The sequence below is a fragment of the Psammomys obesus genome, unplaced genomic scaffold (assembly GCF_907164565.1).
Source record: "Psammomys obesus unplaced genomic scaffold, mPsaObe1.curated_primary_1811, whole genome shotgun sequence".
NCBI classification, from domain to species: Eukaryota; Metazoa; Chordata; class Mammalia; order Rodentia; family Muridae; genus Psammomys; species Psammomys obesus.
Genome location: NW_026596064.1, coordinates 6,649,055 through 6,663,864, shown reverse-complemented (window position 1 = coordinate 6,663,864; position 14,810 = coordinate 6,649,055). Strand labels below are relative to the sequence as shown.

General features: G+C 39.0%; 1 protein-coding gene across 3 annotated transcripts in view; it reads right to left on the bottom strand.

The window, feature by feature from the left end:
* Il1rap (interleukin 1 receptor accessory protein) overlaps window positions 1-14,810 on the bottom strand; it is a 130,754-nt gene that overhangs the window by 10,612 nt on the left and 105,332 nt on the right. For all 3 annotated transcript variants that reach the window (XM_055625036.1, XM_055625037.1, XM_055625038.1), the window contains exons 7-9: window positions 12,906-13,032; window positions 10,587-10,735; window positions 1,394-1,543 (exon numbers count right to left, since the gene is read on the bottom strand). In XM_055625036.1, the coding sequence (XP_055481011.1) occupies window positions 1,394-1,543; window positions 10,587-10,735; window positions 12,906-13,032 (426 nt within the window). The remainder of the gene's footprint in view (window positions 1-1,393; window positions 1,544-10,586; window positions 10,736-12,905; window positions 13,033-14,810) is intronic.

The following is a 14,810-nucleotide window of genomic DNA, read 5'->3' as shown; positions in this document are numbered from 1 at the left end:
AACTTCTCAAATTGCTATTTTTTTTTTCTTAAATCTAACTTCTGGGTGTTGAACATTTTCTTTTCTTTCTTTTTTTCTTTTTTCTTCTTTCTTTCTTTGTTTTTTTTTTTTTCATTTGTGAACAATGGGACAGATTCCATTGTAACTATCAGGTTGTGACAGTACTCAGGCCAAATGGCCATGGGAATTTCAATTGCATCTGATGTTCTGATGTGCCTTCTACACTCATTTCAGATAAGACTGCCCTGTGAATAACATGAACAGGAATGCTCACCACAGGTGCTAGTAGCTAAGAGCAGGCAGGAAATTTCTTCTTTTTTTTTTTTTAATTTATTTCTTTAGGAAATTTCTACTCAGTGTCCTAGAAAAACACCCATTTATACATTAGAACTCTAAACTGAGAAAGACTTTGAAACTGACTAAATTATACCTAAAAAGAGCTAGAATTAAGTTATGTTTAGGCTCAATATATTGATCTTTTGTAAATTTGCTTAGTAAAATCCATGAGTCATTCAAAAATATAGATTATGTGCTCCTTCCCAAAGCATGCTGAATTAGATTCTTACAAAACAGGCTATTTCTTCTTTCCTATCATTATAGATTTAAATGTCTCATTCATACTGTCTAGAAAATTTCTGCCAGGAATACTGATTGGAAAGATTATTGTTATTTTTTTGAATAGTGAGAGCCAAAGTAAAACATAACTTTAATCTCTATACTTGGGCCACCTAGGAGTAGTGTTAAAGTGTACATTCTGGTCCAAGTTAAGTCAGGTTTAGGCTTCTCCACTTAAAAAGCTTTTGGATGATCATGACACTGTGGGCCCATGGGTCTTCCCTTGAGTACAGCACGGGCACCTGCAGCTGGATGTGGTGGTGCAGAACTGAGGTCAGCCTGGGCTATACAATGAGACACTGTGGCAAAACAAAGGACAAAGCAAAGCCAAACAAAAGACTGTGAACTTGCACTGCCCTACCCAGTAACCAAGAATCACGCGTGTCTTTTGACCATCTGAATGCAGCTGTCTGAACATAGATGCGTCGTGATTGCGATGTAACACACTGAATTTTCTGTCCTTTCAATGCCCAAAATGCTGCAAAATACCTCGGTAACTTTTAAAAATAATTTTCATGCTGAAATAACAATGTGAGACTACTGAATCAAATCTTTATTTTCACTTGTGCCCTTTGAACTATTGAAAAAAACTGTGTATATGGATAATGCTAAACTAGACTAAATTACATGTCTATCGAGAATGATAAACAGTGCACACTGGAAAGATTTTACCTAGGAAGAACTGAAATAAAAGATAAGCTTATCAAATGCACTGGTTTATCTATTAAGGAAAAACAGTTTCTGGAGATGGTGATTCAAGACATTTTTCACTACTTACCAAGAATAGTTTCATCTGTTCCAAAATGAGCCCGGTAAAAGAGGACCATCTCCAGCCAGTAAACATGGTAGACCACGATGAGAACCACCACCAGAAAGACCGTGGCTCCAAAACCGCAGGCGAGTTCCACTGTGTACCTCGGCGGTATGACTAGAGCAAATGACAAAATAACAATAATAATGACAATTAGCTTCTATTTGGTGATCACAGCTACCCACCATATTCTTAATGGCTGGCTCAGCCATGCCACTAAGCTAGGAACTTGGCTCACACATGCTAACAAGCAGAAACAATGTGATAACAGATTACGCGTCCTACTTATTAACTCTTTTGTTGTTTTTTAGAGCTCCTTTCACAAAAAAAAGCTTTAAATTATTTGAATGGCTCCTAAATTCAATAATAATAATAATAATAATAATAATAATAATAATAATGTTCTTAACATTGGAAAAGATTTCCAGAAGATTATCAAATTCAACTCAATATCGGGCCTTGTGCATGCTAGGCAAATGCTCTACCACTGAGCTATATACCCAGCGAGATAAAAATTGAGACAGTGTTGCTTCATGGATCAAACTCAACCATCTTCCTGCCTCAGCCTCCTGTGTCCTGAGACTGCAGCAATGTACCACAGTCCCAGGTCAGTGAGAGCTTTGTATCCTGTGCCTGATCATTTCTTGCAGTATTCTGCCACAAACTCTCCCCAAAGACAGGCCCAATGTCAAAGAAGATACCTTGAGCAAAATATTTAATGTGTCTATTAATTGTGATTCTGTCTTCTTTCTTACAACAGTATCAGGAATCTAATTTCTTTCCTTCATTTAAAAAAAGGGTTTCAAAACTAGTATTTTAATTGGGTAGAAACGGGTAATTCCACACAATGGTGAGTGTTATTTGGTACTAGTATTTTCCAAGTTCACGGTTCTATGACAAACACTTTAAAAGACTGACTTGCACTATCTGAGATTTGACTGTTTCTTCATTATCTATTTGTGGATATCATAGATAGGCTTTATGGAAGTATCAGAAGTTGAGTGGAAAATTCCTAATTTATTAGAAACTAGGTATCAATTGAGAAGGCCTATCAGCACTGCCTACTGTTCTAACAAGTCTCCAGTCACTGTCCTAGCTCAAAGGTCCTTGTCTCAAAGGTTATCAGGAAAAACAAGCACAAGCTGTGATCATGGTACAACTTCTGGCCAGAGTATGTCTTTTCTTTTAATTTTCAAAGTTCATTTGCACATGTGTTTACTTTGTATAATCTTTAACCAATAAAGCTCTCTTAGCCAAAGCTGTGTGCATAGAAATGTTCATCCTTCTTTTTATGATTTTATTTCAGCACTTATGGAACTGAGTTAGTCACCAGGACTGGTTCTCCACGCCTGCCCACTCCCTGCTAAACTAGACCTCCATTCTCTTCCGGGTGGAAACACTTTTTGTCCATCCTATCCTGGGATGCCACTGAACTCTTCCAGAAACAGAATTTTACTCTTTATCTGTTTATTTCTTTTTCACTCAATAGGATAATGAAGGAAGCCCAGAAGTGCATGGTGGTGCATGCCATCAATCATAGCACTCGGGGAGGCAGAGGCAGGTGTATCTCTGTGAGTTTGAGGCCAGCCTGGTCTACAAAGTGAGTCCAGTACAGCCAAGGCTACACAGAGAAACCCTGTCTCGGAAAAACAACAACAAAAAGAAGGCCAGCGCTACAATCAATGGCAGAAACTTCATTTGTTTGGTGTACTGGCTGTGGCACTGCGTCTGTGACTTTGAGAAAGACACAGACTGGATATGAGGTAGGAGTTAGTATTGGTTGGTTTGGCAATGGCTTTCTTGGCAAGTATTTCCCGGAAGCTTGGGGGAATAGAATGGTGAGAAGATGGGAAGGACTGAAGATCAAATGCAGGGAAATAAAGAAACAAGGGCATAATTCATTCTGGTTAATTGAAAAATGGTTACTGGTGCATGCGTTTTAAGAGCAGGTAACATGACAGGGTGAGTGAGGAGGAGTAAGACCAGAGCAGGGGAGCTGTAATGGTGAAGAGGCAACAGACAGCTTCTGAGAGAATTTGAAGACTGTAGGTGCCGAGTGTGTGCGGGGACAGGGTGTGGGAGAATGATCTCCAGAGTTGGACCGCTGTCCGGGTTCCCTTCAAAGCACAAGTATCTTTGTGTAATGTTGCCATGGAGTTAGGTTACTGATCGCATGCTGGGGGGCAGGGAGGACTTTTAAAACGATGCTTTATCCCAATGAAAACATGGCACACAGTCTGGAGCTGAGACCTAAGTTCTCAAATTTAGGGATAAATCCTGGACTTTGAAGCTAATTAACCTGAACCGAGTGTGTTGGAGATGTAGTGCAGGGTCATTCTGTGACGGACCAGTGGAATGTTGTTTTCAGATGTGCTCGCCTGCTGGCCCCAAGATAACGGTCCTTTAAATGGTGGGACGTTCTTTTCCAAATACTAACAGAGCCCTTGCGTAATGACCAAAAGATCGATTACCCCATCAATTTCTCTCTGCCAAGCTCATATTTCTGTTGCCTCTTTTACTTTTAAATTTGTTCTGTATTACCAATGATATGGCTCATAGTTGCAGACTGTTTCCTGGAGTCATCTTGTTGTTGAAGATTTGCTAACACTACTTAACCAATTGGACCCTAACATAAATAACCCACCAGGGTGCTTCTCTAAATGGCTGCTGTTGTGTGTGGGCTATGTTCTATAAGGCTATCTTATAAACCGGAGTGACCTTACAGGGAAACAGGGACCCTTAGCCTATACTTTGTGTCCTTCCCACTGCAAGGCTTGGCATTTGGCACATTTGCATTGATGCAATCTTAGACAAAATGCTTCCCAAACAGAAAGGAGTGATGCAATCAGACCACACTGGACTCCTGCTCTCATTGATTGCACTAAAGTCTCAATTAGAATGTAGTCAAATGCCATCATTTGCTGACTGTCACTCTCCAAATCAGAATTCATTTTGCAGCTCGGTGTTAGAGATTGGCTCTGAAGCCCATATGCCTAGCCAACCATCTTTGTTAAAAGAATGCAGAAACTGAAGGCTACTCCTGTGCTCTGTTTTGGGTCCTGGCTCTCTTTGTTCTTGGCAACCCAAGTTATTCATCTGCATTGTGGTAGCTAGGCTTGTAATGTCCTGAGTTCTCCCTCCATATGCCAGCTGCCTGGACCTTCAAATGTTCCCTGCCACAGAGCCCAGGGCTAATCAGTGCTAAATTCTGCATAATGTTTGAAATTGTGGTGATGACCATTTGTCTGAAATGTTAACAAAGAAGTGTTTTATTTAAATGATGACAAAACAGAGAAATGTGAATTGACCTGCAAATCTGATAGGTTCAGGGATGAGGCCATGACCTCTGTCCTCTGGACCTCACCACTGGTACTTGAAGAAGTAACTGATACTGAACTAAACTTTCCTCCAGAATATCTAAAATAATGGAGTTTTGCTTTCCACAGTTGGAGAACTAGTAAGTTCATGGTCAACATGTCTTTTTTTCTTTCTAAAAGATGACAAAGGTTTTTGTTTGTTCAATTGTTTTAGATTTTGGTACACAAGGAAAAATCATAAGCAGATGGTGGTTTCTCTGAGCTAGTGAGAGATATGAAGGTAGAGACTATTGGGTCTGGTTGAATTTCAAGGACCAAGTAGCAGAAAGATGAGAACGGAGTAGAAAATGTACTCTAGAAATCTTCATGAAGTTATCTTCAGTCTGTGGCCAAATGCAAAACTGTGGACACTTGGGTTTACACTTAAGAATGTCCTATAAACAGTGTCTAGGATATAAACAACCATAGGAGCACATGCAGGTCTGGTAGCACCCGGGGGTTCAGCCTCAGAGCGAAGGAGCAGTGGCTAGCTTACAATGCCAAAGGCTGTGCCTGAGGAGTATGTCCTCTAAGCCCTAACAAATGGGGCATGTCCAACTGCCTTAATATATGTAATCAAGATAATCCCTGAAGGAAGAAAGGAAGGGAGGGAAGAGAGAGAGGAAAGGAGAGGAGACCTATGATGTAAACAAGTTAGCTATCCACTATAATAAAAAACTCAACATTCTCAAAAATTACATCCAACAACATAGCACCTATTGGGGCCCAAATTATGATAAAGCCGCAGATAGAATAAAAATTAAAATAAAAGGTCGATATTTGAAAGAAATATCAACAAGTAAAAATAGAACCCAGAATTGCCAGAGATGATTTAAAGACTAGATAAGTAAATTCATAATAAAGTGTGTCTGTTGAGGAGTTTAAAAATGAACACCATGGGGAGTAAATTGGAAGAATCAATGAAGACATTTCAGTGAAGTAGAAATTCAAAATCTTAAAAATGCATTCTTGAAAAGTGACAGGAATCATTTATGACAAAATAAATCACTGAAATCTCTATAGGCTCTGAAAAGATTGCAAGAAAATGATACACAAAAAAATGACTGTACATGGCAATGTAAGAAGACTGGGAAATATTCTAGAGGACAACTAGAAAACTGACACAAGAAAACAGTGCTAAGAAAAAGAAAACAAAACAAAAACAAAAAAAACTGTAGAAATGAATGGATTTGAAAATATCAGATCAAAAAAAATAAAATAAAAAGAAAAGATCAGATCCAGATCAGCATATAAAATCAACTAATTGCATTTCTACGCCTTATTAATAAACATTTAGAAAAACCTTAAAATTTTTTGAAATCCTAAAAAAATGAAAACACTTAGAGACAAATTTGATAATATGTAATAAAAACCTATACACTCAAATATTTTTAAATTGATGAAATGTATTACTAAGACTCTATATGAATGGAGAGATCTATCATCTTCATGGATTAATACATCCTATATTGTTGTTTTCAACATTCTTCACAAATTTAATACAACCTCAATCAAAATCCTTGCTGAATTCCAGGTAGAAACTGACAAGCTGGTGGTAAAATATGTAAGGAAAACATGTAGCTTCTAAAATAGTGAAACCATCTTGAGAAAGAGAAAGTGGACAGTGTGTCTGACTTAATAATTTAAAGCTATATTAATAAAAATGATCTTAGACTAAACATGGGCAAGTTGATGAAAAGCAATTAAGAAATGCATAAAATCATAGAGGCAATTGGGTTTTCCTGACCAAATTTCAAGGCAATCCAAGAAAAAAGTCAAACACACTGAACACGACGCCAGAGCAATCCTTCCTGTGGAGAAACAGAAAAGCAACGTCAAATGCCAATCTGCAGCCTCCGCCCTCAAAACTACAATCTGCGGTGAATGTAGGCCTGACTAGAAAAGAGAAACCTTTGAACAACGCATAACATCTTTTGACCTAACACAGCAAAGAAGAGTAAATGCATGATTCAGAAAGTACTACTTCATAAAAGAGGAGACAGATAAAATGAGCTTCCTCAAATTATTAAGAATTCTACTTATCAAAAAATCAACCCTTGGGGCACTGAGCTAAGAGCTCCATTGCTTCATCAGAGGACGCAGTCTCAGTCCCAGACCCTACATGCTGGTTCACAGCTGTCCTTGACTCTAGTTACAGGGAATCTGATGTCTTTTTTTTAATTTTTGCCTCTGCAAGCACTAAACACATATGATATACATATATACATGCAGGCAAAGCATAGAGATAAGTAAAAGCAAATCTTTTCAAAAATAAATAAATTCACAAACTTGATGAAAAATATTTAAAAATTTCTAGTTAACACAGGATATGCATTGGGTGCCTGTATTGTGTGGGTATGCATGTGTTTGTGTGCATTGTATGTATGTGTGTCTGTGTCATGTAAGCTGTATATCACATTAAATTTGAAAAAGGCGACCCGGCTGAAAAGGACTAAGGACTTTGAACTGCCTCACATAAAGAATTATTAATGATCAGTGAGCTTACAGGAAAGCCTGCAGCACCACCAGTGTTTCAAAGAGCAACCGCAGTGAGATCCAACGCTAAAAGATTAACAGTTGACAACACCAAACACTGATGAGAAAATAAGAGTGTGGGTGCCGGCAGTTCTCATATGATGAAAGGCACACATCTCCATAGCCCTTTGCCAGTCTCTGCTCACAAAACATCTGCATGTTCAGGATGTTTACTTTAGCTCTCTCATATGTAGTACTGTAACTGGGTGGATAAAATGTGCCACCAATCAAAGCTATGCCAGGGAATTATTCCCAAGCCTGGACCACCAGTTTGTGCTTCCTGTCATCTTTTTGGCTAAATGCAGACGTGAAATATAAGTGTCAGCACTCACTGAACACGCGGGTTACGCGTCCCTGCACAGCCGCCATACTGTCCCCTTTGCTGTCCACACTACACTCAGAGCCAGAGTTTCTGTGCTACTGCAGCTACTCGGGTCGGGTGGCAAACATCTTTGCATGTGTTTCCCCCATAAAACATTATTTTATTTGTGGTCAGATCTTATTCTTTGATACGTTTTTAACTTGTGTCATCTTCCATTACTGCTCCGCAGAGTACAAACTTAGGAAGGGAAGCCCCCTAAACTCTGGGTTCTAACACAATTGCTAAACCTAAGCCTGCAGCAATCTAGGCCCCTGGAAACCTTCATTTGGAATGATAACTATTGAAGACTCTAAGAGTTCTGAACCATCAAGTAATTGGATTTATTTTCTAACCTAGACTATAATGATATTTATTGGCTTACAGATATTTTTGTTATTTAATGCCTATGAACCCCTGGGAGACCTAAGAGCTAGCATTTATTGAACAGCTGATAGCGGTATGCATTTAAAACAATCCTTGATCAGAGGATTTTTTAAACAACCTTAGAGGTACTGGTATTATTTTGTTCATTTTAGTGATAAAACTAACGAGACTCAAATGAGAGTCTGACTTCTCCAAAGTCAGAAAGTTAGGCTGCATGGAAATGAGGATTTCATCAGGGGACATGATGCTACAGCACAGATAATCCGCTGTGGGATTACAGCGATTCAGCACCATCCACAGGACCGGTCAATGAAGCTATACAGTGTTCCCATCCCTACAGCAGGCTTCTGAGGAGTGGAAGCAAAGAGCATCCCAAGAAAATTCTTTAAGGAACTAGAAAAGATCAACCTTACTGAGGTATCCCAGAAGCAGAAAGACACACATGGTATATACTCACTTATAAGTGGACAGTAGTCATACAATATAGGGTAAACACACTAAAATCTATATGCCTAAAGAAGCTAAATAGGGAGGACCCTAGGGAAGTTGTTCAGTCCTCAGAAAGCAAATGGGATGGACATCTGAAGTGGGAGAAAACAGGGAACAGGATAGGAGCCTACCACAGAAGGCCTCTGAAAGACTCCACCCAGCAGGGTATCAAAGCAGATGCTGAGACTCATAGCCAAACTTTGGGCAGAGTGCAGGGAATCTTATGAAAGAAGGGGAAGATAGAAAGACCTTGAGGGGACAGGAGCTCCACAAGAGGAGCAACAGAACCAAAAAGTCTGGACCAGGGGTCTTTGCAGAGACTGATACTCCAACCAGGACCACACATGGAGATAACCAACATCCCTTGCCCAGATGTAGCCCATGGCAGCTCAGCCTCCAAGAAGATTCCCTAATGAGGGGAACAAGGGCTGTCTGTGACTTGAGCTCAGTAGCTGGCTCTTGGATCACTTTCCCCTGGGGAAGTGCAGCTGTACCAGGCCACAGAGGAAGACAATGTAGCTGGTTCTGAGGAGACCTGATAGGGTAGGGTCAGATGGATGGGGAAAAGGACTTCCCCTATCAGTGGGAGGGGGATGAAAGGAGAAGAGGAAGGAAAGGTAGGATAGGGAGGGGATGAAGGAGGGAGTTATAGCTGGAATACAAAGTGAATAAATTGTAATGATAAAAAACTTTAAATGTTAATTATAAAAATGACTTCTTTTTTACTTTTTAAAATCATTATCATTTATTACAATTTATTCAGTTTGTATCCCAGTTATGGACCCCTCCCTCATCTCCTTTAAATCTCACCCTTCCTCCCTGTTCTTCCCCTATGCCTCCTACAGAAAGCCTCTGAAAGATTCTACTGATCAAAGCAGAGGCTGAGACTCAAAGCCAAACTTTGAGCAGAATGTGAGGAATCTTATGAAAGAAGGGAGAGATAGAAAGACCTAGAGGGGTCAGAAGCTCCAAGAGAGAACCAACAGTCCCCCCAAAAAGACTTAAGAGCCACATGCAATTTATTTCTTTATAATCAGCAACAAAACATTCAAGTGTGTTCTGTTTGTTTTTCAGCTAAAAAAAAAAAAAAAGAATTCAAGTCTAATGCAGATGTAAAAATTTTTTGTATAAATGGTATAAACTCTATCAAATGAGAGGGGGATGATTGCTATGTGATGTCACTGCTAACTTTACTCCATATCACTGGAAAATATTCTGGAAGGGATCAATTGCTTGGGATCTGTGTTAAAGAAAACACCCAAAGAGAAATTTAGACGATATGTTTTAGGAGCAAAAGCTCACACAAGATGGATTTGTAATTTTTATTTATTGTAGAAAACACAGATGTTAATACAGGAATTATTTTAACATCAAGTGAAATAATATTTTAGTAAGTTTTATTTTATCAGTATAGCATTATAACACTAAGTACTGATGCACCATGTTTAAAATGTGAATTTGAAATTGCGTTCTTCTGAGAGTTATTATCCACGCCCTCCCTAACTACTTGTACACAAATGGATGGCTACTCTGCGTGTTTCACTCTCTCTTACATTCTAAGAATAGTGGTGGATGCATAATTCAGGAAAAATTCCCAATGGATTAGGTCATGTAGCACAATCATTCTTGTGACCCTTGAACTCTGCTTTCAGCTTGTGACCCTCGAACTCTGCTTTCAGTTATTTCTAAAGGCATCTTTGTACTTCCCCACCAATATTTGATGCTGGCTGTTCTATCAAATCTTTGCTAGCTTTGAATATTTTCATCTTTAATGATTATCTAAGATATAAAATTGTGTCTCATTATTGCGTTCATGGATTTCTCAAGTCATTTTTAGAAACTAAAGAGCTGACACTCAGAACCAACATACAGAGCATCTTCGCAAAGAGGGAAGCTTTCTCTTAAGATTTCTCCTTTAACTGACTCATTATTTTGTGTCCAGTGTGATGGGTGCTGGAGCGCTCTCCCTGGTTTCCTGTTCACCACAGTGTCATTTTCAGAGCTCACAGAGTCATTGGCTGGGTGCATCCATTACCTTTCTGCTTCACCTTGGCTGCTCGTTCAGCTTCCCCTTTGGTATTTCGAGCATGACAGACATAGCTGCGCCTGAGATCCTCAGGGGTGACTTTCTTGATGCTCAGAATCTGAGTCCTTGTTTCATCTTCTGTTGTCGAATAACTCACACTATACACAAAGAGAAGGAAACCAAAGTATCTGTGAGACAGGAGGGCTATGCCTTCTGTGTGAATCAGGAGTAGACAACTCTAGAATCCTGGATGAGGGCAGATGTGGTGCTGACAAGGATCTCATCTGCTATCACAATGCTGGACAAACCCCAAAGCTCACTACACATCTTTAGAGCTAAATGTCACTTTGATCTAGATGCGGGGGCACGATGCCTGATGCCTGTATCACCTTGAAAAGGATCTTCTGGGATCAGACTTATTTAGGTGTTGATGCATGTTTTGTCATGTGATGCTGTATTCTTTGGGCGATGTCACTAAACTTTCCACGTCTTGGCTGTTTTGTAAAAGAGTGTATTCTATGAATAATTTACTGGAATACTCTGAAGACTGAGCAAGCATCTGTGCAGCAGCAGTGCTTGACGAATGCTCTGGAGAGCTATTTTAACCCCACGATAACTGTTGTACTGCAAAGGCAAAGGCACTGAAAGCTTGACTTCCACACACAGGCAGAATGTTTCTGTGAAATATTGGAACTGCATCGTTAAATCCTAACATACAAAGGGAAGAAATCGCTCAGAATGATGAAACTGAACTGTGCAATAAAATATCCAAATTCCAGCAAGTCCAGGACCAAGTGTTTTGTGTTTAAGACCAATATTTAAAATCTCTTTGAACTATTTTGCTCAGAGGGGTCTAAATATATCTCTTCCTTCGCTGACCAACACCCAGGTTTTCCTTTAGATAGGACTGGCTGTCATTCATAAAATATTAGTTAAGGGCCTGGTTGTTTTCTTCCAAGCTTTATCTCCTGCTCTTCTGAATACTGTACATGTCTTAATCACAGCAAGGTAGAATAACATGACTTTGTTATTTATTATGAAGATGAGAATCGCGATTCTCAGAATTCCTGAAATGATCCATAATTGTCCCTCAGGGCCTCATGCCAAACTTTTCATCAGCTTCTTATACAAAGCATTCCATTTTGGAGGCTTTTTCTTTTTCTTTCTCTCTTTTTCCCTTTCACTTACTTTCTGTCTCTCTAACATCCAGGTCTTTACATACAATGTCTCTTTTACCAGTTTTCCTTTCCTTTCTTAATTTAGAAAATTTGATTTGAACCCTGTTTCATCTACGGCATGCCACCTGAACTGACACAATCCCCTAGGAATCTCTCCTGTACCATCCACTTTTTCTCATTTAGTTATCATATAATATTTAAATGCCTGCTGTCACTGTCCTATGACACCTAGCTAAATAGGGTAAGAAGCTGTTCAAAGGAGGCAATTTATAATTTGTCCAAACTTTCAACTTACTATTAGGAAAGAAACAGGATTGAATGTAGAAATTCAATTAGCGTAAGGTCTGTTTGCCCAAAATGACCAAACTTACGGGCTTACAACTACTCTGTCACATTCCTGAGCACTGTGATTTATTAGTTTCTACAGCAAACTGATTCTCTCTAGAAATTTATACTTCACTTATACTTCAGTCTTTGGAGACCTGTACATTTCTCTTACAAATATCAAGTTTACTTAAGAATAAAATGACCCAAGTTGTTATATTAAGAGAGGTTTGTATTATTACCCATAGGCTTTAAAATTTAGCTCTGTGAGAGGTTTTTTTTTTTTTCTTACATTTGCTTTTAAAAGTAAATTTTAAAAAACAAAAATGTAATTAGTTAATAGTTAACAAGTGATTCTCAAGTGTCAAGGGAGTATAGGGAAGGTGTAGTCACTTCAATAGAAGAAATACACATAATTACGTGAGATGCAAATATCTAGAGCCATACTTCAGGACTGAGAGAGATAAATACCCCAATATTTCTCCTTCTCATTCACCTTTGGATTCATGTGGGAGATACACGCCATCTATTTCTAATTAAGAATAACAGACATCTGAAGTTAACTGAGCTTAAGACAATATGATCCACACCCTGTGAGCTGAAGCTGCCCAGAGTCAAAATCACAGAATTCCAAAGTTCGGCGCATGTAATCTGGCAAGTGTGTATAATTGGGTTGCAAGTTCAGTAACCCTGTTTTAGGATGCAGCCACTGAAGATTTGAAAATCCTGCTAAATTTTACTAACAGAAAAATAATAATCATGTGCACTGAATGGTTATTTATCAAGATTTTAGACTGACAAAGTCTAGAGCACGTAGGCACAATACCTTTCATTAATAGTTATGTCAACAGTGACATCATCAGGCTTCTTTCCATCAATAGTCCACCAAACCTCATTGTGTGAGTCCATAATAAAACTGAAATAGACTTTACAGGGGATGAGAAGCTCCTCTCCTAAAAAACAAATTTAATATATGAAGTTAACCTATATTAATCCATCAATACATATCTCTCATATGACCATATGTGCCACTATGAGGCAACCTGCCATATTTCTTTCCAACATCAAATGCACAAAAGGATAAAACCAAGAAGAAAATTCCAGTATCTATACAAAAAAATTACTTGAATGGCCATTTTTAGCACTAGATAAATAAGCTCTAAAATGCCAGAAGGACGCTGACTACATCCTTTTTAGGCCACAACCTTCCCCTGCCCTTTTTATTTATTAAACATGACTTTGTTATTTATTATGAAGATGAGAATCGCGATTCTCAGAATTCCTGAAATGATCCATAATTGTCCCTCAGGGCAATGACTGTCTTAGGTTCTTTTTAGTTGTGATAAAACATCATGACCAAGGCAAGTTATAAAAGAGAGCATTTAATTTGGGGTTCATGATTCCAGAGGGATAGAGTCTATGACAATCATAACAGGGGCCATGGCAGTGGGCCAGCAGACATGGTGCTGGAGCAGTAGCTGAGAGATCACTTCTCATGGAAAAATACATGAGGCCGAGAGAGATCACTAGGAACAGCACGAGATTTTTGAAACCTCAAAACCCGTTCTCAGCAATAGCCCAAAACGTTTCTCAAACAGTTCCACAAACTTGGCACTAATTATCCAAATATATGAGCCATGGGGTGGGGAAGGGGGAGGTAAATCTCCTTCAAACAACAACAGTGACCACAAAAAAAAAATGACTAGGGATTCCTCATCTCCAAACCATCGGAAACTTAGTTTACAACAGCAGTCCTAAGCTATGTGGCTGAGATGGTTTGTCAATTTAGGAAGGATCACAAACAGGGATAACAGTGCTAACGATCATGATCATGTCGTGACCAATATAATTGCTCTGAAGTTGGTAGAGCTAAATACTTACACTTGTTAATGTTTGCCTTTATCCTTTTTTATTCTTTCAAAATCTCGTAGATTCGTGTAATTAAGCCCTGCCAGGACCATTGCTCCTCTACTCTGCTGAACACCTTTTTCCAAACAAGCTTCTTCCTACTTTGAAGTCTTTTTCATGAACCCCTGAATTTACTCATGACTGTTTTCATGAGCATGGGTGTTGGGTGTTGTTTACTGAAACATGGGTATGGATAAAGCCCTGAAATAAATAAAGTGACTGTTGAGTGCCTAGCCCTAAATGGGGAATCTGTATCACCTTTTCCAAAGCTCAGGAAATGTTGATGAAGGTAAAACAGAAAAGATGTAAGAGCCAGGAATATAGAAGAGTCTACAAAACAGTTGCTTAAAATTAGACACACAATTATATGTGTATGTGTTCCTTGAGCTTCAGGTGAAGGGACTGTGTTCTAGAAGTATCAGCTGGGGAGAGGCACCGCATCATCAATTGTTCTCTCCATTTTGATCAGTATGTCTTTGGCTGCTGCAAAAAGAAGCTTCTCTGATGATAGGTGACAGCTATACCTACCTGTGAGTATTTAGACAGAAGATAGAAATTATACAGATTTAGGCACAGCGCAGATTTGGTGGCCTCACCAGCTGGCTAGGTTTACAGAGTCAGGCATGATTTCCTACTTATTGAGCAGACTTTAACTATAATATGATGGCTGCTGGTTGAGCCCTGGAATATAACTGCCATTATTGTACCTTTTGGAAGATTTGCTGTTCTGGCTTTTTTGGTTGGTAGGCTTTACAGATTGGTGGAACTATTGGCTGCATTCTCCTTTGGGAGCTTGCATATCTCATTCCCATACTGTGAGAGC